The sequence below is a fragment of the Candoia aspera genome, chromosome 1, assembly GCF_035149785.1.
Source record: "Candoia aspera isolate rCanAsp1 chromosome 1, rCanAsp1.hap2, whole genome shotgun sequence".
NCBI classification, from domain to species: Eukaryota; Metazoa; Chordata; class Lepidosauria; order Squamata; family Boidae; genus Candoia; species Candoia aspera.
Window position 1 is genome coordinate 319698408 of NC_086153.1, and position 19962 is coordinate 319718369.

Below are 19962 nucleotides of genomic sequence, written 5' to 3' on the forward strand. Positions count from 1 at the left end.
GACAGATACTGAAGCTGAAGCTCAAATACTTTGGCCACCTAATGCGAAGAGAAAACTCACTGGAAAAGACCCTGATGCTGGGAAAGACTGAAGGCAAAAGGAGAAAGGGACAGCAGAGGATGAGATGGTTAGATAGCATCACCGATGCAATGAACATGAATCTGAGTAAACTCCAGAAGACAGAGGAGGACAGGAAGGCCTGGTGTGCTATGGTCCATGGGGTCACAAAGGGTCAGACACGACTTAACGACTGAACAACAAAATGATAAATGAATTTGTGCAATGCCCTCATGAATAAAACTAATGATTTCATTTGTGTTTGGCTGGGCAAGAAATATTTATGTATGTATGTATGTATGTATGTATGTATGTATGTATTTATTTATTTATTTATTTATTTATTTATTTATTTTATCCCCGCCCATCTCCTCCCATCGGAGGCCTCTGGGCGGTTTACAACAATCGATAAAACCATCACAATGATACAAAACGTAAAATACAGTAAAAAATACTATAAATAGAAATAAAGAATAAAGAATAAAAAATCCAAGCAGTATATATTAGATATATACTTCTAATAATGTTTTAATTTACTGTATATACCACAGGTCTTCTCCAACCTTACAGTTCCATACCTCCTGCTTCAGGCTTGCCCAGTCAAAGCATGAAGCAAAATCTGAAGTGAGCTTTGAGAACTGGTGGGGAGGTCATAACTTCAGAAGCCCTAAATTAACTTCCTCAGATTAAATGTTTCTTCCAAAAGAGTGCCTCTCTTTTCATTTTCATTTACTATTAAGCAGTCTTCCCCAATCTCATACCCTTCCAAGTATATTGAACTATAACTCCCATGATCCCCAATCAGCACAGTTAGTAGGAGTTGCACTCAAATATACCAGGCTGGAAAACACGGCCCTTGTACATAATAGGAATATAGGAAGCTGACTTAATCCCTTGTTCCATCTTGCTCAGTAGCTGGATTTAGACATTGTACTCAGTCATCTTGTGATATGAGCTCAGCCACTGTGCTTCTACACATAGCACTGACCAGCTGCAGCTCACTGGAGCTACAGACTGGAATCTTTCCCATTTCTACCAAGAGATGTCATGGAGGAACTAAGAGAGCCTTCTGCATGCAAAGCAAGTATTTCACCCGTGAACTAGAATCCTTGGACAATGTAACTCACACTGAGAATGCTATGCAGACTAAGAATAAGTAGAAATAAAAAAATTAAGAATGCAGATTAAGAAAACATGAAAAACAGTGAATGTGCCTTGTACTTTTAGAGGTTCTCTGAGGATCTGACTCTTCCTCTCTCACTGAAAACAACAGTATAAAGTGACTGTAATTAAGTAGAGTGTAATCATTTCATTGTCCTGCAGCACAGTCACACTATCCCTAAAATTCAGTTCTTACCATGACATGACACCTGAGTAATTGCAGGGTGTGGTCATATTCCTGAGTGCCACATTATACTTCTTGGGCTCTTGTGCGAGTAAGTTTTAGTACATCACAGAAGGAAAAGGGGAGAGGAATGTACTAGTTCAAATCACAGTTGGAGGGTACCTTAAAGGTCATCTAGTCCAACCCATGTTCAGTTTGTGTTATTTGCAAGGAGAGAATTAAATGCATGCCATGAGTCAAGCCCAATCTCTAGCAGCTACATGGACAATGTCCAGCATCTTGACCTGTCCCTACAGTTCTTTCAAGCACATTCTAGGCATCTCCATCATCTTATCTCTCCACCTGTAACGTCAGCAAGATTATTACATGCACAAAGATGGAAGAGTATCAAAATTTTCACAATGGAGGAATGGATCATAAAACTGTCAGAATTAGCAGAAATGGCAAAACTGACCTGTTTGGTCAGGAAGAAAACAGTAAGTGCTTTTTTAAAAGACTGGAAAACTTGTATGGACTTTTTGCTAAAAGAAGAAAAAAGTGAAACGATGATTTATGGATTTAATGATTGAAAAAGATAAGAATTTGAAATGGGGTTGAAGGGATTTCTAGAAGAGATAAGAGAAAGGGAAGACAATGGGTTTGTCAATATCTGTTGAGGAGAAGGCCAGATGTCATTATATTTCTTAACTTTAGATTTCTTTCTTTCTTTTTTCTTTCTCTTCTTTTCTTGAACCTTTTTCTTTCTTTTCTTTTTCTTTAGATTTGTGTTTTACTGTATGTAAAATTTTCAAAATAAATAAATAAAAAGACCCTATCTCTCCACCTTATCTTTTGTCTTCTACTTCCCTCAATCTTGCTTCCCTCAAACATGGTTATCTTTTCTAGTCCATCATCTGCTCATATTACATGCCCAAATTATATGAGTTTCTCATTAACAATCACTGTCTCAAGGGAACAGTCAATCATTTTGGACGAACTGTTGGGTCCATGTGCAAACTATGGTACTGTTTGTAAGAATCTCCAAACTCCTAATTTGAAAGTATCTGTCTTCTTTCTCTTGCTTTTCTCAGCTTGGGGCTTTTGCAACCCCACCTTAGCATGGAAAAGGCATCACTTTAACTATTCCAAATTTGCTTATCATGGAAATATCCTTATCCTTCATGAAATTATCCAAACGGAGATGGTGGATCACCAAAATCTGAAAGAGACAGTCTACACCAGATTGCTGAGATTTATGGGAGTTGTGGACCAATGCATTTGGAAGGCTACAACATGGAAATTTCTTGGAGAACTGACTGTTACGTTCTTCTTCAGCCAAAAGAAGAGTGTGAATATATAGACTAGGTTCCATCCTTTGAATCTGAGAAGGCAGAGATCAGAAACTGAATTCTTGATAAGCAGATATTCAGGTGATTTCCCCTCCCCTTCTTTAAGGTACACTAAAATACACATTGATCCTGAACACATCACTGTGATACTGTTAATGAGGAGAAAAAAAGAGCAAGCTTTATATCAAATTGGACGCTGTTGATTTATAGAAGTGGGAGATCTGTTTTTAGCCTCAATTGCAGAAAAAGCAACACCCACTGTGTGAACAGTGCAAAACTCTTTGCTGCATTTGGCCTAGATTTTGCAACATCCCCTGCATATCTGAATATCACAACCTATTGCAGATACATGTGTGTCTTCCTGGTTATCAGAAATTAACAGCTCTATTTTGCGCAGATTTCATTTAGCCAAAACACAAATCAAAAGAAGTTGTGGGCAACTGTTAATATATCTCTAGCTAGAATATAAGAAATATATAGATTCTCTTACTGAAAACATTGATAGACATTAGGCACAGCAATCCTGAGTGTTTCTTTCCTAGTATAAGATATTGTAAAAGGGAGTTATTACAGCTGTAAAAAAATATATTAGTAATACAATATTCATTTAAGATGATTTTCAGTTTCAGTTTTTAGATCTTCTGTACCTTTTCTCAAATGGAGTAAAACATCAATTTATATACCTCAAATTTGAACAGAACATCAATATTATTAACCACTGGCTGCTGGATGATCACAAGAAAGAAAAGTTCAAATCTCCAGTCACCTATATAGCTCCTAGGGCGACCCTAGGCCAACTATATCTTCCTTGGCCTGACCTAACTCATAAAATTGTTGAGGAGAAATGGGGAAAAACCACATATACTGCCCTAAGACTGGGATATAATCAAATTAAAATCTTATTTTGGTTCTCAATAATCCAACAAGATATGTTGTTTGTTTATTTTTCAAATTTAATCATCACCCATCTCACTCAAAAAGCAACTCTGGGCGGTTTACCGTAAAACAAGAATAAATACCAATTAAAATACAAGAAAACAATATTGTATATATACTTGCCTAAGAGCAATATGGAATTTTTATAGTTCAAGAGAGCTGCCTAAGTTCTCCACTGTGAGATCCTTTCTACAACACCCTTCCCCAAACTTGTTGGCTGGGGAATGAGGGAAGTCATATTCCAAGACCCCTGGGGTACCCCATGTTGAGGAAAGCTGATTTAGGATACCTGCTTTTCTTCCCTTTCCATATTTATTTTAAACAATCCCAAGCAATATTTCAGCCCTTAATAGGGTTGGGAGCAGGAGCATCTGGGCTTTCCAATGGTTTGAAGCGATAGAGCTCCCTATATCATCTGTTGTTACAGAACTCAATTCAGGTTCTGCAGACATGCTTGAACTGGTTGCTTCTTGCAAGGAGAAAAAGCATCGGTGTGCCCAACCCAAGACCATTGGCAACTTGAGGTCAAAGGCAGGAGGGCACCTGCTTCCATTCATGCTAGCAGATGAATATGTCTTAGTTCTGCTGATGGGGCAGCATCCTGTCCCATACTTGAAGGCAACAGGCTAGCTTATGGGTTGCAGGACAGGTCATGTAACATAAACTGTCTCCTCTAATATTTTCCTTCTATCTCTCAACATCTGCTGCCCTAAGGCAGCCTTTCAACTCCTTGCTCAAGCAACTGGGAATTGAATTTTTCTGGCACAAACCAGAACTGTCTGTTCTCCAATTTCTATCAGGAGTATATCCTGTCTCAAGACCACATGGTACCTCTTGCTTCCCAACAAAAATGTCTTTCTTGTATTATTTCCTTTGATTCCCTAGGATGGTCCTCAATAGATAGACATCATCATGGTCCTCCCACACCCAGAAGAGGAAACCTGTGATTGGGATAACACATCATGCTAAGTCGTGGTTTATTTAACTATGATTTATTGCAGAAAACTCAAGTAGCTGGGTTTATACAACATGCTAAGCCATAAACTGCTGCATATACTGTAAATCATAGTGACTGAGTTCATGCAACACTCTGGGCCAAAACCAAACAAAACACAGTATATGCAGTATGTGAACTCTGTGTGGGAGGGCCAAGTTTGACAGGAAGAATGTGGAGCTGGTTCGTTATTACTTAGTCCATCACATTCTGTTTAGCCCAGCTTTTTTTCCCCATAGAATCAAACTTATTTTCATTGAACAAGTTTCTGCAAATGTACTGAATATGCATAGGCTATGCAGAATGCAGACTATCTAGATATGCACCCCTTATTTTGTATGTGCAACACAAACACAAACTTGGAGCAGCACTGTGCATAGTTGGAGCAGGTAGCAATAAAGAGCTAGAAGTTCCCAGTTCAAATTTTAATTTCACTGTAACAAATAATCTTGCACAAGGTACACCATCTCACATGTATGGACACATACTCTTCTGCCTTTAAAATCAAGATAATAATTGGTGTATTATACAATTATTATAATGATTCCAAGGATAGTATAAATGAAAAACCCATGGCATTTGAGTCCCATCGGTTAAAGAATATAATAATGTGGGACCCAGGAACTGCGTGTACTCTGTCACAATTCCTGCCCTCTGGAATGATCTCTCCCACCCTTATGTTGCTCAGGAAATTTTTGAAGACCTGGTTGTTCTCCCAGGCCTTGGAGACAGGGTGATTGTGGAAATCCCTTTTCATTTTTCCTTTGCTTTGCTTTATTTTAGTTTGATTTGCTTTGGGCTTTTTATGTACTTTATTCTTCTGTTGTTTTTTTTATTAAGTTGGTTTTTAGTTGTAAGCCACCCAGAGTCATTTGGGAGTCAGGCAGCCTATAAATTAAATAAAACGAATACATTGTCTACTTATTCAATTATTTTCTAAGGCTAGTTCTCCACAACCTGGATTGTGGGAAATGATAGCCAACATGCCATTGCATAAGCAAGCAATGGCAGGGACAAAGGTTGTCAAGGAAGGTTTTAATCTACCTCTGATACAAGCAATCCCAGGGTAATGAGCTAATGAGAAAACCGGAAATGAAAAAGTTGAGAGATGGAAAGAATTCAGAAACTTTCAAAATTCTAAACACCCACACCATACGTTTCTACACTGTGGCTTTATCAGTGGGCGACACGGGTACCGAGCTGAGTTCCTGTAATGATTGCCTAAACCCAAATACTCCCTTAGCGTGGTAAGCTCTTTGGGAGACATGGGGTATATTTTTGGGTGAGGCAATTTTACATTTGGTAAAAACTCAATGGCACAGTCCGTTTTTCGGTGGGGTGGCAAGCGATCTGCTTCCTTTTCCCCAAATACTTCAGCAAAATCTTGGTACTGATTGGGTAGCCCCTCAAGAGGTTGAAGCGTTTGCACAGTGGTATACGCTACCCCTCCACCCTCCATGTCCTCCAATAGGTCCTTTTCGGGTACTTTGTAAAATCCATCCGCAAACGTCACAGTTCTATGCAGCCAGTTGATGAAAGGGTTTTGTTGCACAAACCAAGGCATCCCCAAAATTACCAGAGGACCCCCCACTGGAGCTACCACAAATGGCAGCTTTTCCTGATGGGAGCCCATCTGCAAGGCGACCAGTCCCGTGGAAAGATTGACTGCTTTCCCTCCCGCCATAGTTCCATCCAACTGGGTGAAAATCATGGGTCTTGGCAAAGGGAACGTGGGCAGTTCTAGAGCCGCTACGACATCAGGGTGCATTAGAGAACGGGAGCAACCCGAGTCTAGCATGGCCCACACTTCCACCGTTTTGGTTTGTGAGCCCAGTTTAACTTTAACAGTCAGTGTGGGAAAGTTTCCACTCACCGAATCATGGTTACGCCCGGTTTCTTCCACCTGCCCTAGGGCGCCCTTCAGGGCAGGTGGTAGGCTTTTCCCGCCGGCTGCTCGAATTGCAACTCTTCCTCCTCTTCTCCGAAGGGTAGGTCGGGGGGGTCCAGTTCCGCGAGGGCTGCCTTCAGTTTTCGCGGTGGAGCAGGAGCAGGCGTCTTTATCGCGGGTTTCGTCTGTCGTTCCTCTGGACGGCGTCTCGGGCACGACGTGGCTCGATGCCCTTCTTTCCCACATCGGAGGCACTGACCCTTGGAGAACCGTTGCTCCCTCTCTTCTTCCCAGGTTTTCGGTTTGGGGCGGCTGGCAAGTCCAGATGCGCGCGCTCCTCTAGCGAGACGTGTTTGTCTAAGCTCTTTGGTATGGGCATAGGTTCGTAGGGCATTTTCTGCGCTTCCCGCCAACTGAATCCACCCATATAGCGTTTTGGGATCATCTCTGCCCAGAGCCCATCGAAGGATTTCGGGTTCAAGCCCCTGCTTGAACAATTCGATGATTGTTGGCTCAGACCAGTCTTCCACTTTTCCTGCCAAAGCTTTAAACTCCAACGCATATTTGGCAACTGAGAGGGACCCTTGGTAAAGTTTCCGCAGGTCATTTTTAGCCGTTTCTTGAGCTAGGGGGTCTTCGAAATGCTCTTTAAGTGCCCACAAAAATTCATCGAAGTCCTCTAACTCAGTTGCCTCAGCTTGGCATAGTTGCACATACCAATCCGCTGCCCTTCCTCTCAGCTTGTTGGCAATGAAATTGACCTTGCCGTGTTCAGACCGAAAGCTCCGACCCCAATCTTCCATATAATGCTTGGCATTCGTAATAAAGAAGGAGAGCGTTGCGGGATCCCCATCAAACTTCACTCCAAATGGTGGGAAGGTTCTTGCCGGCTCAGCTGGCTGTGGCGGTGCCGCGAATGACAGCGTACGCCGAGCCCCCACAGCTGGTCGATCCCTAGGAGGTCTTGCCTCTCGCTCTCCCCTTTGATGGGCTGATCGAGTCTTACTTCTCCCCCGGGTCGACAGGGTGCTGTGCCTGGGGTACTGTGACGGCTCTTCCTCCCAATCCTCCGGGGTGGGCTCTGCCTCTCTGGGCTGATCCTCTCTGGGTAGATCCTTGAGGATCGTCACTATTAAATCCATTTTATCTTCCAATGCCCTCATACGGGCCGGAGTGACCGGCTCCTCCGGGGGTTGGTTGGTTATCACCACCTTCGGTGACAGAGGGACTTCGTGCTCCCAGGCCAATTGGGGAGACCCCCTCCCCGTGGTTCTTTCCATAACAGATCTCTGTTCACTCCTGAGACTCTCCTGTATGGATGTCAACAGCTCGTCCAATTGGGTATCTCGCAACTCCCGACGTGCTGCTCTTTGCGCTCTCGAGGTTAGCGCTGGCCGGCTTTTGACCACCTCCCGCTCTTCTTCGCCTCCCTCACTTACGCGAATTTGAGGTTCTGTCATCGCTAGCGTTCCCTCTTATCCAAGGATTGGATGGGGCCAGCGGAAAATGGAAAAAATGATTCTCAGCTTTATGTAATGATTGCCTAAACCCAAATACTCAGTCTCACAAGCTCGGGCTTAAAGATAACTGATTTATTAAAGGAATAGTATGCAAATACAGAGAAAGCTGAGAATGAGCAAAAGCGCGCCAAATACAAACTTAAAAGCCTTGCTTGTAGGCAGGTCCCGCCCGGTCGCCCGTCAGGACGCTCCCCCTCCCAGGTGCTGAACGCCGTTAGATGCGCCTGGGAAAGTAACCTTGAACAGGAGCGCAAACCCAAACATGCATTCCAAGCCCTCAAAACAAGGGAGGGCAACAGAATGGAAAAACCCCGGGTGAAGGGATACGGAACAGAGAATGACATGTGAAACGTTACAATGTTAACCAGACATTAGAATGTGAACATGACAGTTCCTGTGGAAACGGTTGCTGAACAGCTCAAGAAATGAAATGTCCCAGCTTCTGAAGCAGCTTAGAATCAACTAACCTCAACAGGCTCCTTTCTCAATTAATTAACTTTAGAGTTTATGCTGTGCTTTTCAGTCCCCCTGAGGTTTAAGAGCTGGTTGTGGTTGTCCTGAAAGATTCAAAAAGTTTTAAAACAATATCTCAGTATGGGCCTTTGCTTATGTTTAACAGAACATAACTGCAAGATGAATATATTCAACAGCATTAGCTGATGCGTGCCCATCGGCATGTATGTTTGTGTATATATCTCACTTTCCCACCCAACTGGTATCTACAGGGCAGCTTGGGGGAACATGGGGGAAAAAAAGAATAAAACAAAAAAGTAATGCTGATATAAAGTTTAAAGCACTAAAGTGGCACAGAAGAAAGAGTGAACTGTGTAATACTTAGGTGTCCTCCAATCTGGTGCCCCCAACCTTTTCAGACTACAATTCCTATCAGCCATAGCCAGTATAGCCAATGATCAGAATGATAACAATTATAACCTATAGTATATAAACAGGCATGCATTAAAAGTTCTTGGGTGTGGCTCCCCCAAAAGCTCAGCAAGTTGTTTCTATAATAGAAGAGGAAAATGATGAAGTATATGACTGGAAAATAATCTTATGGATTATACTGAGCTTTAATTAAATGTAAATGAAATCACATTTTGTTTTTCTTTGGCCCCATTTACTATTTGTGGAGAGTAGCCTCTGACACTGCATTCAAAGGTCAAGCATAGCCGTTAGCTCAGAAAAATAGGTGCCCCCCACCCTGCAGTCTAGAACACCTCAAGGTTGGAGAAGCAGACCAAATGATTGGACTGCTGGAGTAGAACTGAAGAAACCTCAGTCCCCATCTCAGGATAAATGGGAGAGACAAAATCACATACATTGTTCATTCATTTATCTATTTATTATTCAAATTTTGCTACCGCCCATCTCCCCCAAAAGGGGGACTCTGGGCGGTTGACAATAAAATTAAAACTATAATAATAACAATTAAAGTCAATAAAAACAATTACAAATATAAAATGCAATATAAATAAGTATACAATCCAAGAGGTTAACATTCGGATCAGGTGGGAGGGGCTCTAAGGTGCGAGCCAACCCCATGGATGGTTGCCCACCTGCCCGCCCCATGCAAGATGGCAAAACCAGGTTTTCAGGGCCCTCCTGAAGGTCGGAAGTGAAGGCGCCTGCCTCACCTATGAGGGCAAGATGTTCCAAATTGTTCTCATATTCTTGAAGAAAAATGGGAAATAAGTGGTAATTCTCACTTCTCTCATATGCCCCCCTAAGCATCAGTCTCTTAATGTGTCCTTTGAAATCTAGCAGTGAGGATGCAAAGAATGGGAGATAATTCCAGCCTCATCATTTATTACTTGAAAGTGTCTTTCAGTGTGTTGAAACCTGCAATTTTCAGAATTCTCAGACAATAAGGCCAAATTATTCCCACTTGGCATGCCTTGGTCATATCAGCTGGATTTTGTAGGAAATGTGGTCTCAACCCATCTGGAGGGCACCAGACTAGGAAGAGCCTGATTTTGGATCTGGACAGAATCTCAAGAACGTCTCTCCCCAGAAGCTTACCCAACGGAAGCTGCACATCAAGCAGCCAGGATATGTAAAACTGATTTCCTAACAGTGACCAAAGAGAATGTACAGGAGAAGGTGATCCTTAAAATATCTCAGCCTCAGGTCATCTGACTTTGTGAAGAGATGGAAAAGAAACTAATCTGCTCAACTGCAAAGCATGCATATCCCAGCAATACATTGACTTCAACAAAGTTTTTTAGGCATGGAAACCATGGGTTTGTACACCAACTGACACTGTCACAAGTTGGATAGTTCTTCATTTGTGGAAATACCAACAAAAGAGGTAGCAATTTAGGATTATATCCTCTAGCTAATTTAAAAACACCACTGCAATTAATTTAATTCTCTATCAAGAATGATCTGGTCCTCCACAGTTTCACAGGCCTGAAAGGAAGGAGACACAATAGCAGGAAGAAGAAGTTGCCTACTTTTGGATATGGCACAAACCACCATAGGTTTCAGGGTCCCCCATTACCAGCAAGCAGCAATTAATCTAAGACAATATCGTCCCTCAAACTTTTGATTGCAAAGCATTTGACTGAGGAACAGTTCTGATGTGCTTATTAATCTGAAAAAAGAATGCATTTTATTCTCAAGATTTTCAGCAAATTGGACAACAGAGAAGTGCAAACACATAAACCAGAGCAAATGTTCCTCAGAGGGGCACACTGATGGCCTTCAAATGGAATCACAACAGATGGTCCCTGGAGAAGCCCTGGGCAGAATCTAGTGCCAGAATAAGTTCAAATCAGCTAAAGCCCAATTTTGAAGCTTGATTCTCACATATAAACAAATGGGAGGTGGTGGGACAGTTTGTGGTGGATCATGCCACTTCAGATTGTTGGGAGGGTCTACTTACATGTCTGATTGTTGCTCTATGTCTGGGGCTGGAGGAATTCTCCACACACTGGGGACAAACAAGTCAGGGAGTAAGGCTAAGTTAGAATAGAAAGACAGAAGCAAAGACATTGAAGTGTATGTTTGGGTTCCTTTTGTCATAACTGGGAAAGAGCACATTAAAAAACCATTTGCAGCAGTAACTTTCAAGAGAGAAAGCAGATGACAATTATAAGAGAAGAGGCTATAGAAGGTTAGGGTCCAGTCAGAGAAGAAGTCCCTGGTATCCCAGTTGAGGCATTTTATGACCTATTGCTTATCTGTGTTGTTTAATACAAACATGCACAACCTAATGGCCCACGAGCATAAGGTTGGTTGCTGAATGCAATAAGAGTGGTAGATTATGGAAGACAAGGATGCATGGAAAGAAACGGAATGCTTAGCATACTGTTTAACACTAAGCATGGACTAAGACATGGAGTATGATGTCCCGTTGGTTATTTTAATGTTTTTATGGATGAATGTACACAGAATGCTTGTGGTGATATGGAAGGCGTGCTGATTCAAGATGTGAATGTACATGTACTTTTATGTGTCATGCTGTTGACTGAAAATAGAAATGATTTGCAGAAAATGCAACCACCTTGGTCCTAGGTGGTTATATCTGATAGAGAAAATGGAGTCAACAATTGCCAATTATACATAAAAAGTAAAAAAACAGGGAAAGTAGATGAATTTGTGTACCTTGGTAGAATGTTTACCAAACACAGAGGATGGAGAAACTTTAAACCATGCAAATGCTGGTAGTAAGTGACCTGCTGCAAGAAAGGAATGCCTGTTGAAACAAGCCAAAATAACTGTGTCTAAGAGGGTGCTTCCGCCCATCTTGTTATATGGAAGTAAGAGGTGGGTATGTCAGGAGAAACATAAAAGTAAAAAAAAAGTAGGAATTGGTTACTTAAGAAGTGTGTGTAGTAGAACAAGAAGAGGTACGATATGTGGTAAAACAAGAAGAGACAGAATAAGTGGGTGCTCAATTAATGTGGATTGAATACCAAAGAGAAAGATATGTATGAAAGAAGTACCTCCAGATGGTTTAGTCAAACAGAAAGAATAAATGAGAATGAAATTGCAAAATAAATACACGAAGGCAGAGTGAGTGGAGAAAAGAAGATCTCTTTTCTCTGCATGCCCCCCTTCTCACAAGATCTCATAAATATATAAAAATCACTTTTAATTTTAATATTGTACATATGAAGTGCTGCAGGATATAAAGTATAGAGCTGCTCAATTTACAACATATGGAAACTCACAAATTGGTTAAATTAAAAAATCCAAAAGACTGCAAGATGGTAGTGAGCTGTTCAGTGTTCAAAGACTTAAAATGTTCAAAGACTTTCTCAGGAAAAAATTATGATCCCAAGTGATTTGAAAGAAAGAAGCATCTTCATGCACAACCTGCTATATGCATAAAGGACTGAAGTATATCCAGTCACTGAGTTTGTACAGAGATAAGAAAAAATATTGATCTTGAGCACAGAGAAAATAAATGTTCATGTAGCTTCTGCCTAAAGCATTTATCAATGACTTAAGAGATAATCTAATACCAAACAAAGTTTTCTTCTTCTTTTCCCAAACTTCCTCAATTTCTGGCAGTAATTCCAGCTATTTACCAAAGCTAATGGGGAGATGGGACGTCCACTTATTTTCCCCACTTAGGCAAAGCAACTTCTCTTTCCCTGAGGTTTCTTCCTATCCAGAAGAAGAAGGGGCTGGGGCACCTGTCTTTGCTTTACATGACAGAAGACCTGCCTGCCCCAATGTTGATTCTGTTTGAGGAGAATGAATGTGCATTCCCAGTCTGGGAAACCAGTTCTCATTCTGGTGAATACAGGCTGGCATCATAAAATACCAGCTTGGTGGAAGAAGACTACCACCCTTATGACATGAGCTTCCTGAACACAACTAGTTTGACACAGCACATTGCTGAACTAGAGGGATCATTGGTCTGGTCCATAAGGGCTCTTCTTGGGTTCTTATGAAATCTGTGCACTCAGTATAGTGAAAGCAACTAAACTGAGGAAGCTTAGGTCATTTGGAGAAATTTCTTCAAATGTTGAAAGCATGCAAGGAATTACACAAACTTGTACTTTCACCTGTGATGCCTGTTGGCCACATACTCAGCAGCTATATGAAGAATCCCAAGACATCTACCAGATCTCCATGTGACATGGATTTCTGGGTCAAAGAAGAAGCCCCAGTTATAACTAGAAAAAGCCACACTTTCTCAAAATTATCAGAATGAAAATATCACAGTGACATCATCAGAAAGAATACAACTGAACTAATCTGAAGTTCCTTTAGCCCTCTCTGAATCTTTAACATATATGTGTTATCCAAACTATTTGTGAAACAGGCTTCAGAACCAACATTGTTCAGAACTCCTGTTCTACTCATGTCACAGAACTAGCTTGTCCACTTCTGCCCATAGAAGATAGTTTTCTCTATGGGTCATGTGTGGGCAACTGTATTTCTCAAGCAGAAACAAATTTGTTCAAACAAACCCCACCCATTCCCAAACATGTTACATAATAAATGAGGTGAATCAAGGGACTACACATTTGTTTGGTTTTGCTTAATGCTACATGCAGGAAACCATCAGAAGAATGACAGGAGGAAAGATCGTTCATGAAGCTTTGCATATCACCATAAACCACCTACTTCAGGGTGCAGGGAGAGAACCAAATCTCAACCAATCTACCTTGCAACAACTTAGCAGAAGTATTGTTCTTATCTATCTGATTTGCAGAACTGTGGTAAAATTCTTAAGTAACATCCCCGCTAGCCACTTAGAGCATCTTCTAAAATCATCCAACCATTGTTAAATGGACATAACAATAACAACAGTAGGCTTTATATCACCTCAAGTGATGGCTGGGTGATCCTACAAGATGCAAGATGCAATAAGTGATAGATGGGAAATGGCCTTATTACTTCAGTCAGTTAAAAACTTAGCAGCTTCATGTTGTTATTGCCGCTAAAATTTACCAGGTCATCTTGAACAACTCACAAAAACATTTCTCTAAGATACTATGGGACTCAAAATAGCAGCAGAAGGAAACAGCCATCTCCATTGTACAGCACCACCACTTGGAAATCGCCAGGTATAGTTATTGCAACTCATCTGTCCAGCCAAACCAACCGATTTGTAGAGCCAGCAAAGACTTGGCTAAGTTTATAAAACTACAGCTTGAGACTCCCATCCTCCATGTATGCAACTTGTCAAGTAGGAGAATTACTCTAGAGTGCCTTCACCCTTATTTCTTTTCCTTGGTGTATCATATTTTGAAACTTCATTTGTCACATGGGGTATCATAAAGACAGCCTTTAGAACACTTCCAGTACTACTTGTTGTTCTAAGTTATCTGGAGATCCAAACATACAGAAGTACAGGCTTACAACCTTCATAATTTACCTTCTGAACTAAAAGCTTCACTTACTCTCAGACATAAACACCCCTATTCTACCCAAAGTCTATCTGGACAGATTTAAATTGAGAAACCCACTTTGCACAGTACCTCTTTTTATGTGAGCATTCCAAAGCATTACACTTCTGCACACTTCTATGACTTTTGACAAGGCTTGGATGGTCCACTTTTATACTCTTCTCCTGCGTCTTCTGCCTCTTAGAACTTTTCCATTTGTGTGACATGGCCTCATCCAGTTCATAAGACAACCATCTCATGTTCTACAAACCATGTTTTGTTGTAAGGCCCATCTCTGATTTTCAGAACTATCAATTGTTAAGTCTTATTAGAGATTACCATTCTGGAATTTTTTCACATACTGCATAAACTGAAATCTTCCAGAACAAACCCTTCTGCCTCTCTGGTGTACTTTAAGTATTCTGTGTTATAAACGTTAATTCATAACTTCATACAAATACATGGCACAACTACATAGGAACTCTGGTAATAATATAGTCACACATTAAGGGCCTGCATTGTGCTCTGGACTTACCCTTCTACCTGATCTTACAGGTCTCTGAATTTTTTCCCTGCACAAATGCAACACTGATCTCCATACATTGCGCCAGGAATATGGATATCTGTAGGACAACCCGATTAAGGGAACAATGTACAAGCTAGACTTTATTTGTAGTAGAGAAAGCAGAATTTAAGGTTTTACCCTAATAAAAGAAAGGCTGGAATTTGGACTTGTGCACAACTTGTTCTAGTGGAACTTCATCATGCTCATATTATTTTTTTTTAATGCATACAGCATGGGATCATTTCCCCAAATCTTACTCTTTCAGCAGAAAAACAAAGATCAGAATATGATAAATACTTCAAATAAATACCCATACATACATAATAGCTTGCTTGTTTTAATTCCTGGTGTCTTTTAAACATAAATGTTGCAGTTTGCGTTCAAAAGCAATTATTTGTGGTTGTCACTTTCCTTACGGTCAGAACCACTAACAATATATTTGTATGTATGAACATCAACTTTGTCCAGTGCCCTACAACAGAGAGTTCACAGGCATCTGATGTTTAGGTCCAGTATTCCTGCCTTTGCACACAGACATAGAGGATTCTCCTTAGGTTTGATGGAAAACACTCTGGTAAACCTTTTTTTTTTTTTTGCCAAAATGTCTAACCCAGCCTTCTCCAAGCTGGTATTTTATGCAGACATCTTGGATTACAAGTTCTTTAACCTCAAACCAGGTGGTTGGAAGCAAAGATCACTGTTGTAAATACCTCTCTTTGGGAAAGCATCTACATTTGCTACAGGTAGTGGAGAATTGCAGGAGTTAACTGGGTACTTTGTGAAGAAGCCCTTCATTTTATACATCCTAAACTGATCAGTAATTTCCCTGCCTACCCTGGCATCCACAGCCTTAGTTGCAGTATGATTCATTGATCCTATTCATAGCATGGGGGTTAATTTTGGCAGTAAAATGTACAGTTTGTACACTCGTTTGAGACTGAATTAAGACAGTTTCTGCCATTCCCAGCAGCAGGGGAGTTTGTATGTCTGTAGGTGTATGTATGTGCACTGAAAGAGAGTCAGAATTACCACCGAAACTTTCTGCAGAAAGGATTCCACAAGAGCGCATCACCCTGAGAAAATCTTTTCTCCAGCTGTGGCAGGCATTACATCAGATGGCAAGGGCTCTTGAACTGGATTAAGGAACTATCCAGTGTGCAGGTAAGGTAAAGATGCTGAACAGGTTGCAAGAGAACTCATAGGTCATCTAGTCCATCCTCCATTCAATGCAGGAAGCCACTAAACCATCCCTGACAGGTGGCCAACCAGCCCTCATTTGAAAAACTCCAGCAAGGAGGAATTCACCACTATATGGACAGTTTCACCACTTAACAGCTCTTATCATCATCAAATTCCTCCTAATGTTCAGCCTGAATCTTTCTTCTAGCAACCATGAAGATATAAAGGGACTTCATGAACATGCCCAACAAGTCAGCAACCTATATGGATCTGGCTTGCCTTTGCCTTCTTGGATTTTTTTTTTTTTACTCCCAGTCTAGCTCTCAGCCCTGGGACTTTCTAATGGTCTCCCATCCAAGTACTAACTAGGTCTGGCCCTGCTTAGCTTTTGATATCAACTACGGTCACCTGGATACTGCCACCTAGCCAGGAACCATGACCCAGGAGTAAATAAAAAAGAGATGCAATAGACATCTAGATCCTGGCAATTTTTTTTCTTTACTTATCAGGATTTACATATCACCAACTAGCAAAGTTTTCCATAGTCACTACAGTAACCACTGTAAGAGGGATCTACAATCAATTTCAGAATCTTCCTGCTATAGCTCATTCTTAGGCTTAACTGGCTTCAGCAGCCACAGATGTAGACAAGGGCAGCAGCGGCAAGAAGAGGAGAAAACTATGTGTGTACCTGTGGTGGGCCTTCAGGGTCCACAGGGAGATCTTAGGTTGCTCATTTCTGATTTAGAAATGTTTCCATTTGAATGGCACAGCAATTTGGCTGTGATCAGGGAACATCTTCATTTAAAGTTGGAGCAGAGGAATCATTTTTCACACAAGGACCACATTACCCAAAGCCAAAAATGGGCAGTGTGTTTCCCTCTTTCACCTGGCCCAGCTGACCCATTCTTGCCAGAGCCGCAAATGGTTTGCCGCAAATGGTTGGCCTTATGAAATAGGACTGAGGGCTGTAAGTTTCCAACTCTGGATGTATAAGCCTCATACAATCAATATGACAAAAGGAAGGAAGGCAGGACCTAAAAGGAAATTTCTGCAGTTGGCTGAATCCTAGAATCCTAGGGTTGGAGGACATCTAGCCCAACCCCCTTCCCAGTGCAGAAATCCTCATACTATCCCAGGCAAATTACTGCCCAATCTTTTCTTGAAACCCTCCAGTGATGGAGTACCCATGATTTCAGGAGGCAAGCTGCTCCACGGCTTAATAGCTCTCAGTGGCTCCTGAGGGACAAATTGCACTGCCCTTTTCTATGCTCTGATCTGAGAGAATGGCAGATGAGATTCTTTTTTCCCTTACAATGTATTTGACGCAACAAGGTTTCAATGCTAGACAACTTCCTGAGATATTTCCAGCCTCTTTTCTGCATTTCCTATTAGTAGAAGACTTGGTAGGTATAGCCCTTCCTTCAAAATTTCTTATCAATGCATCAGTAGTTGTAATACACAAACATACTACCTCACCTTTTTGATCGAGCAAAGTACCATCTTATATAACTATTTTGCTTAATGAGATGTGGGGCAGGGGAGGAGGAAGAAGCATGAAATCTTCTTAGAAGCCAACAATATTACCGCTTGGGTTTATCTCATGCCAGATAGAACTTTCCAGATCAAGAGACTTGCAAAGACTTAACTTCTGTCTCTAAAAAAAATTGAAAACGGTAAAAATAAATAAAAATACCCTATATTTGGTATTTCAAGATGAAGAAAGCTGAAGGACTGATGCTGTGGGCAAATGCTAGGTAAAAGGTTTTCTAGCAGAAACTAGCAGGGTCAAGTGCAAGACTAATAAATGTACATCCTTCTCACAACACATCATTAGGTTATATAATTTATTGCTATAATTTCCAAATGGCTTTGAAAAATAAGAAGCGAATACAACTACCTATAGACCAATCTTGGAAAACAGCAGAAGTACCTAAACTTACAGATATTAGGCAAATATTCAAATTATCGATTATTGTAAAATGAACAAACTTTGTTACAGATCAACAGAACTTGTGCAACAATAATTTTACAGAAAAATGTTAATTATCTAACAATTTTTGGAATAATACATTCTAAGAGAGGATTCAGTCATTTGTCTTTTTTCAGGTATAATTAGGACTGTGTTTACGTTTTTGTACTTTTCCTTTTTATATAAACTTTTGCATTTTCATTTATTTAGTCAATAAGAAATAAATGGACAAATACATGGGGAATGAGTCTATCTGCAGTTATTAGCCAGATATATTTTGAAAAATCACATGTTGGGATAAATAGGAAATAACTATCATACTAATCATCCTATGTTCACGAACTTCTCCAAATCCAGATGACCATACTGGACTAGATGCACTTCTGGTAATATTCATAAGATTAAAAAGAATTAGTATGATAAATCATTGATGCCAGTAACAAATTTCTTGGTAGCCCAAAGACAAGGGTTTGGTATTTCCTCCAGCCCTGCAGAATAACTTTGATTCATCTCCCAAGTCATACAGACTGCACAGGCAGACCTAGTGAACGCACACCCATATTTATGTGGCACACCAGCACAGGTGAACGCTCCATGGGAGGCTTCAGTTCCAAAAGACAGTCAGCTACTTACCCATCCTTCAAAGCTGTCAGAGGACCCGGTGCTGTGAATCAGATCATGAAAGGGCACTGTGCAATTGGCCACAAAGTCATCATAGCCAATGGGGGTGCCGTGGAAGACCGCCAGCTCCAGCTGGCGCCCATCGGTGACTGGGGCAGAAAACTCCTCATTGTAAGTTGGTTTGTTAGTCTTCTGCTTCGTGCTGGTCTGTCCCACACGGACCTGGTCCACGCTCACTGTGATGTAGGGGTCCAGCAGTTGGTGCCCCTTTTTGAACAGGGAATGCCGGAGTGACCAGCGGGTGGGCTGAAGCCCTATGGCCTCCCCAATGCGCACCTTCATGTACCCATTAAACTTCATCTCTCTGGACATGGCAGGTTCCAGCTAAGCCAAGAGAAGGAGGCTTCCTCCTTTTCAAACAAGGAAAGTCAGGGTGGGGCTCTCCCAAGTCCCAGCTGGCTTGGAACACGGTAATCCTCAGGAGACAGGGCAGCCCAGGGCCCCCAGTCTCTGCGCCATGCTGGTGTGCATACACCGGCCCCGACAAATGAGCCAAGCTGCTGAATCACTTCGCAGGCTGCAGTCTTCGCCTCCGGTGGGAGCTGCTGGGATCAGGGACCAGAAGGCAAAGGAAAGACGGGGGCGAGGGGGACCCAAACTTTCAGGACAGCCCTGACTCCCGCCAGGCCCCCAAAGCGTCTGGCGGCCCTCGAGCAACCGGAGCCTTTCCGGCTCTCCGCCTCACGGGGCTTCGGTTTCCTCCCCCCTCTTTCCTCTCTGACGCTTCTCCAGTCCAGGAAGAAACTGCCTCAAAGAAGGCAGGGTGGGTTTTCCTGCCCGCGCCGCTCACCCGAAGCGCCCGTTCACCCACACAGCCGCCAGCGGTTCCGCCCGATCCTTTGCCCTGCCTGCTTGCCTGCCTTCGTTCCCTGGCTGGTTCAAAAGAGCCTCGGCTGAGAAAAAGAGGCAAATAGTTATTAAGGGAGGGAGACACCTGAGGGATGAGACGGGAAGGCCGAGAGGCGGGGCTTCCCAGCCGTCCTGCAGGGACTTGTCCCGAGTCGTGGAGTCAGCCCAGCGCTCATCTTTGACGGCGCTCCTCAGAGCGACGCGGCTCGTGTCTGCTGCTCAATCCGGAATCCACAGCACAAACCATCCGTTTTTCAATGTCTTTCCCATCTTCGCTGGGCAGCCCCATCCACCAAGTTTT

The 19962-nt window shown here is 41.9% G+C and overlaps 1 protein-coding gene across 1 annotated transcript in view; it reads right to left on the minus strand.

The window, feature by feature from the left end:
* PRKCH (protein kinase C eta) overlaps positions 1-19291 on the minus strand; it is a 103349-nt gene extending 84058 nt beyond the window's left edge. The window contains exon 1 of the mRNA XM_063290444.1: positions 18765-19291. Within this exon, the coding sequence (XP_063146514.1) occupies positions 18765-19124 (360 nt within the window). The 5' untranslated portion in view covers positions 19125-19291. The remainder of the gene's footprint in view (positions 1-18764) is intronic.
* Between the last annotated feature and the right edge of the window lie 671 nt (positions 19292-19962).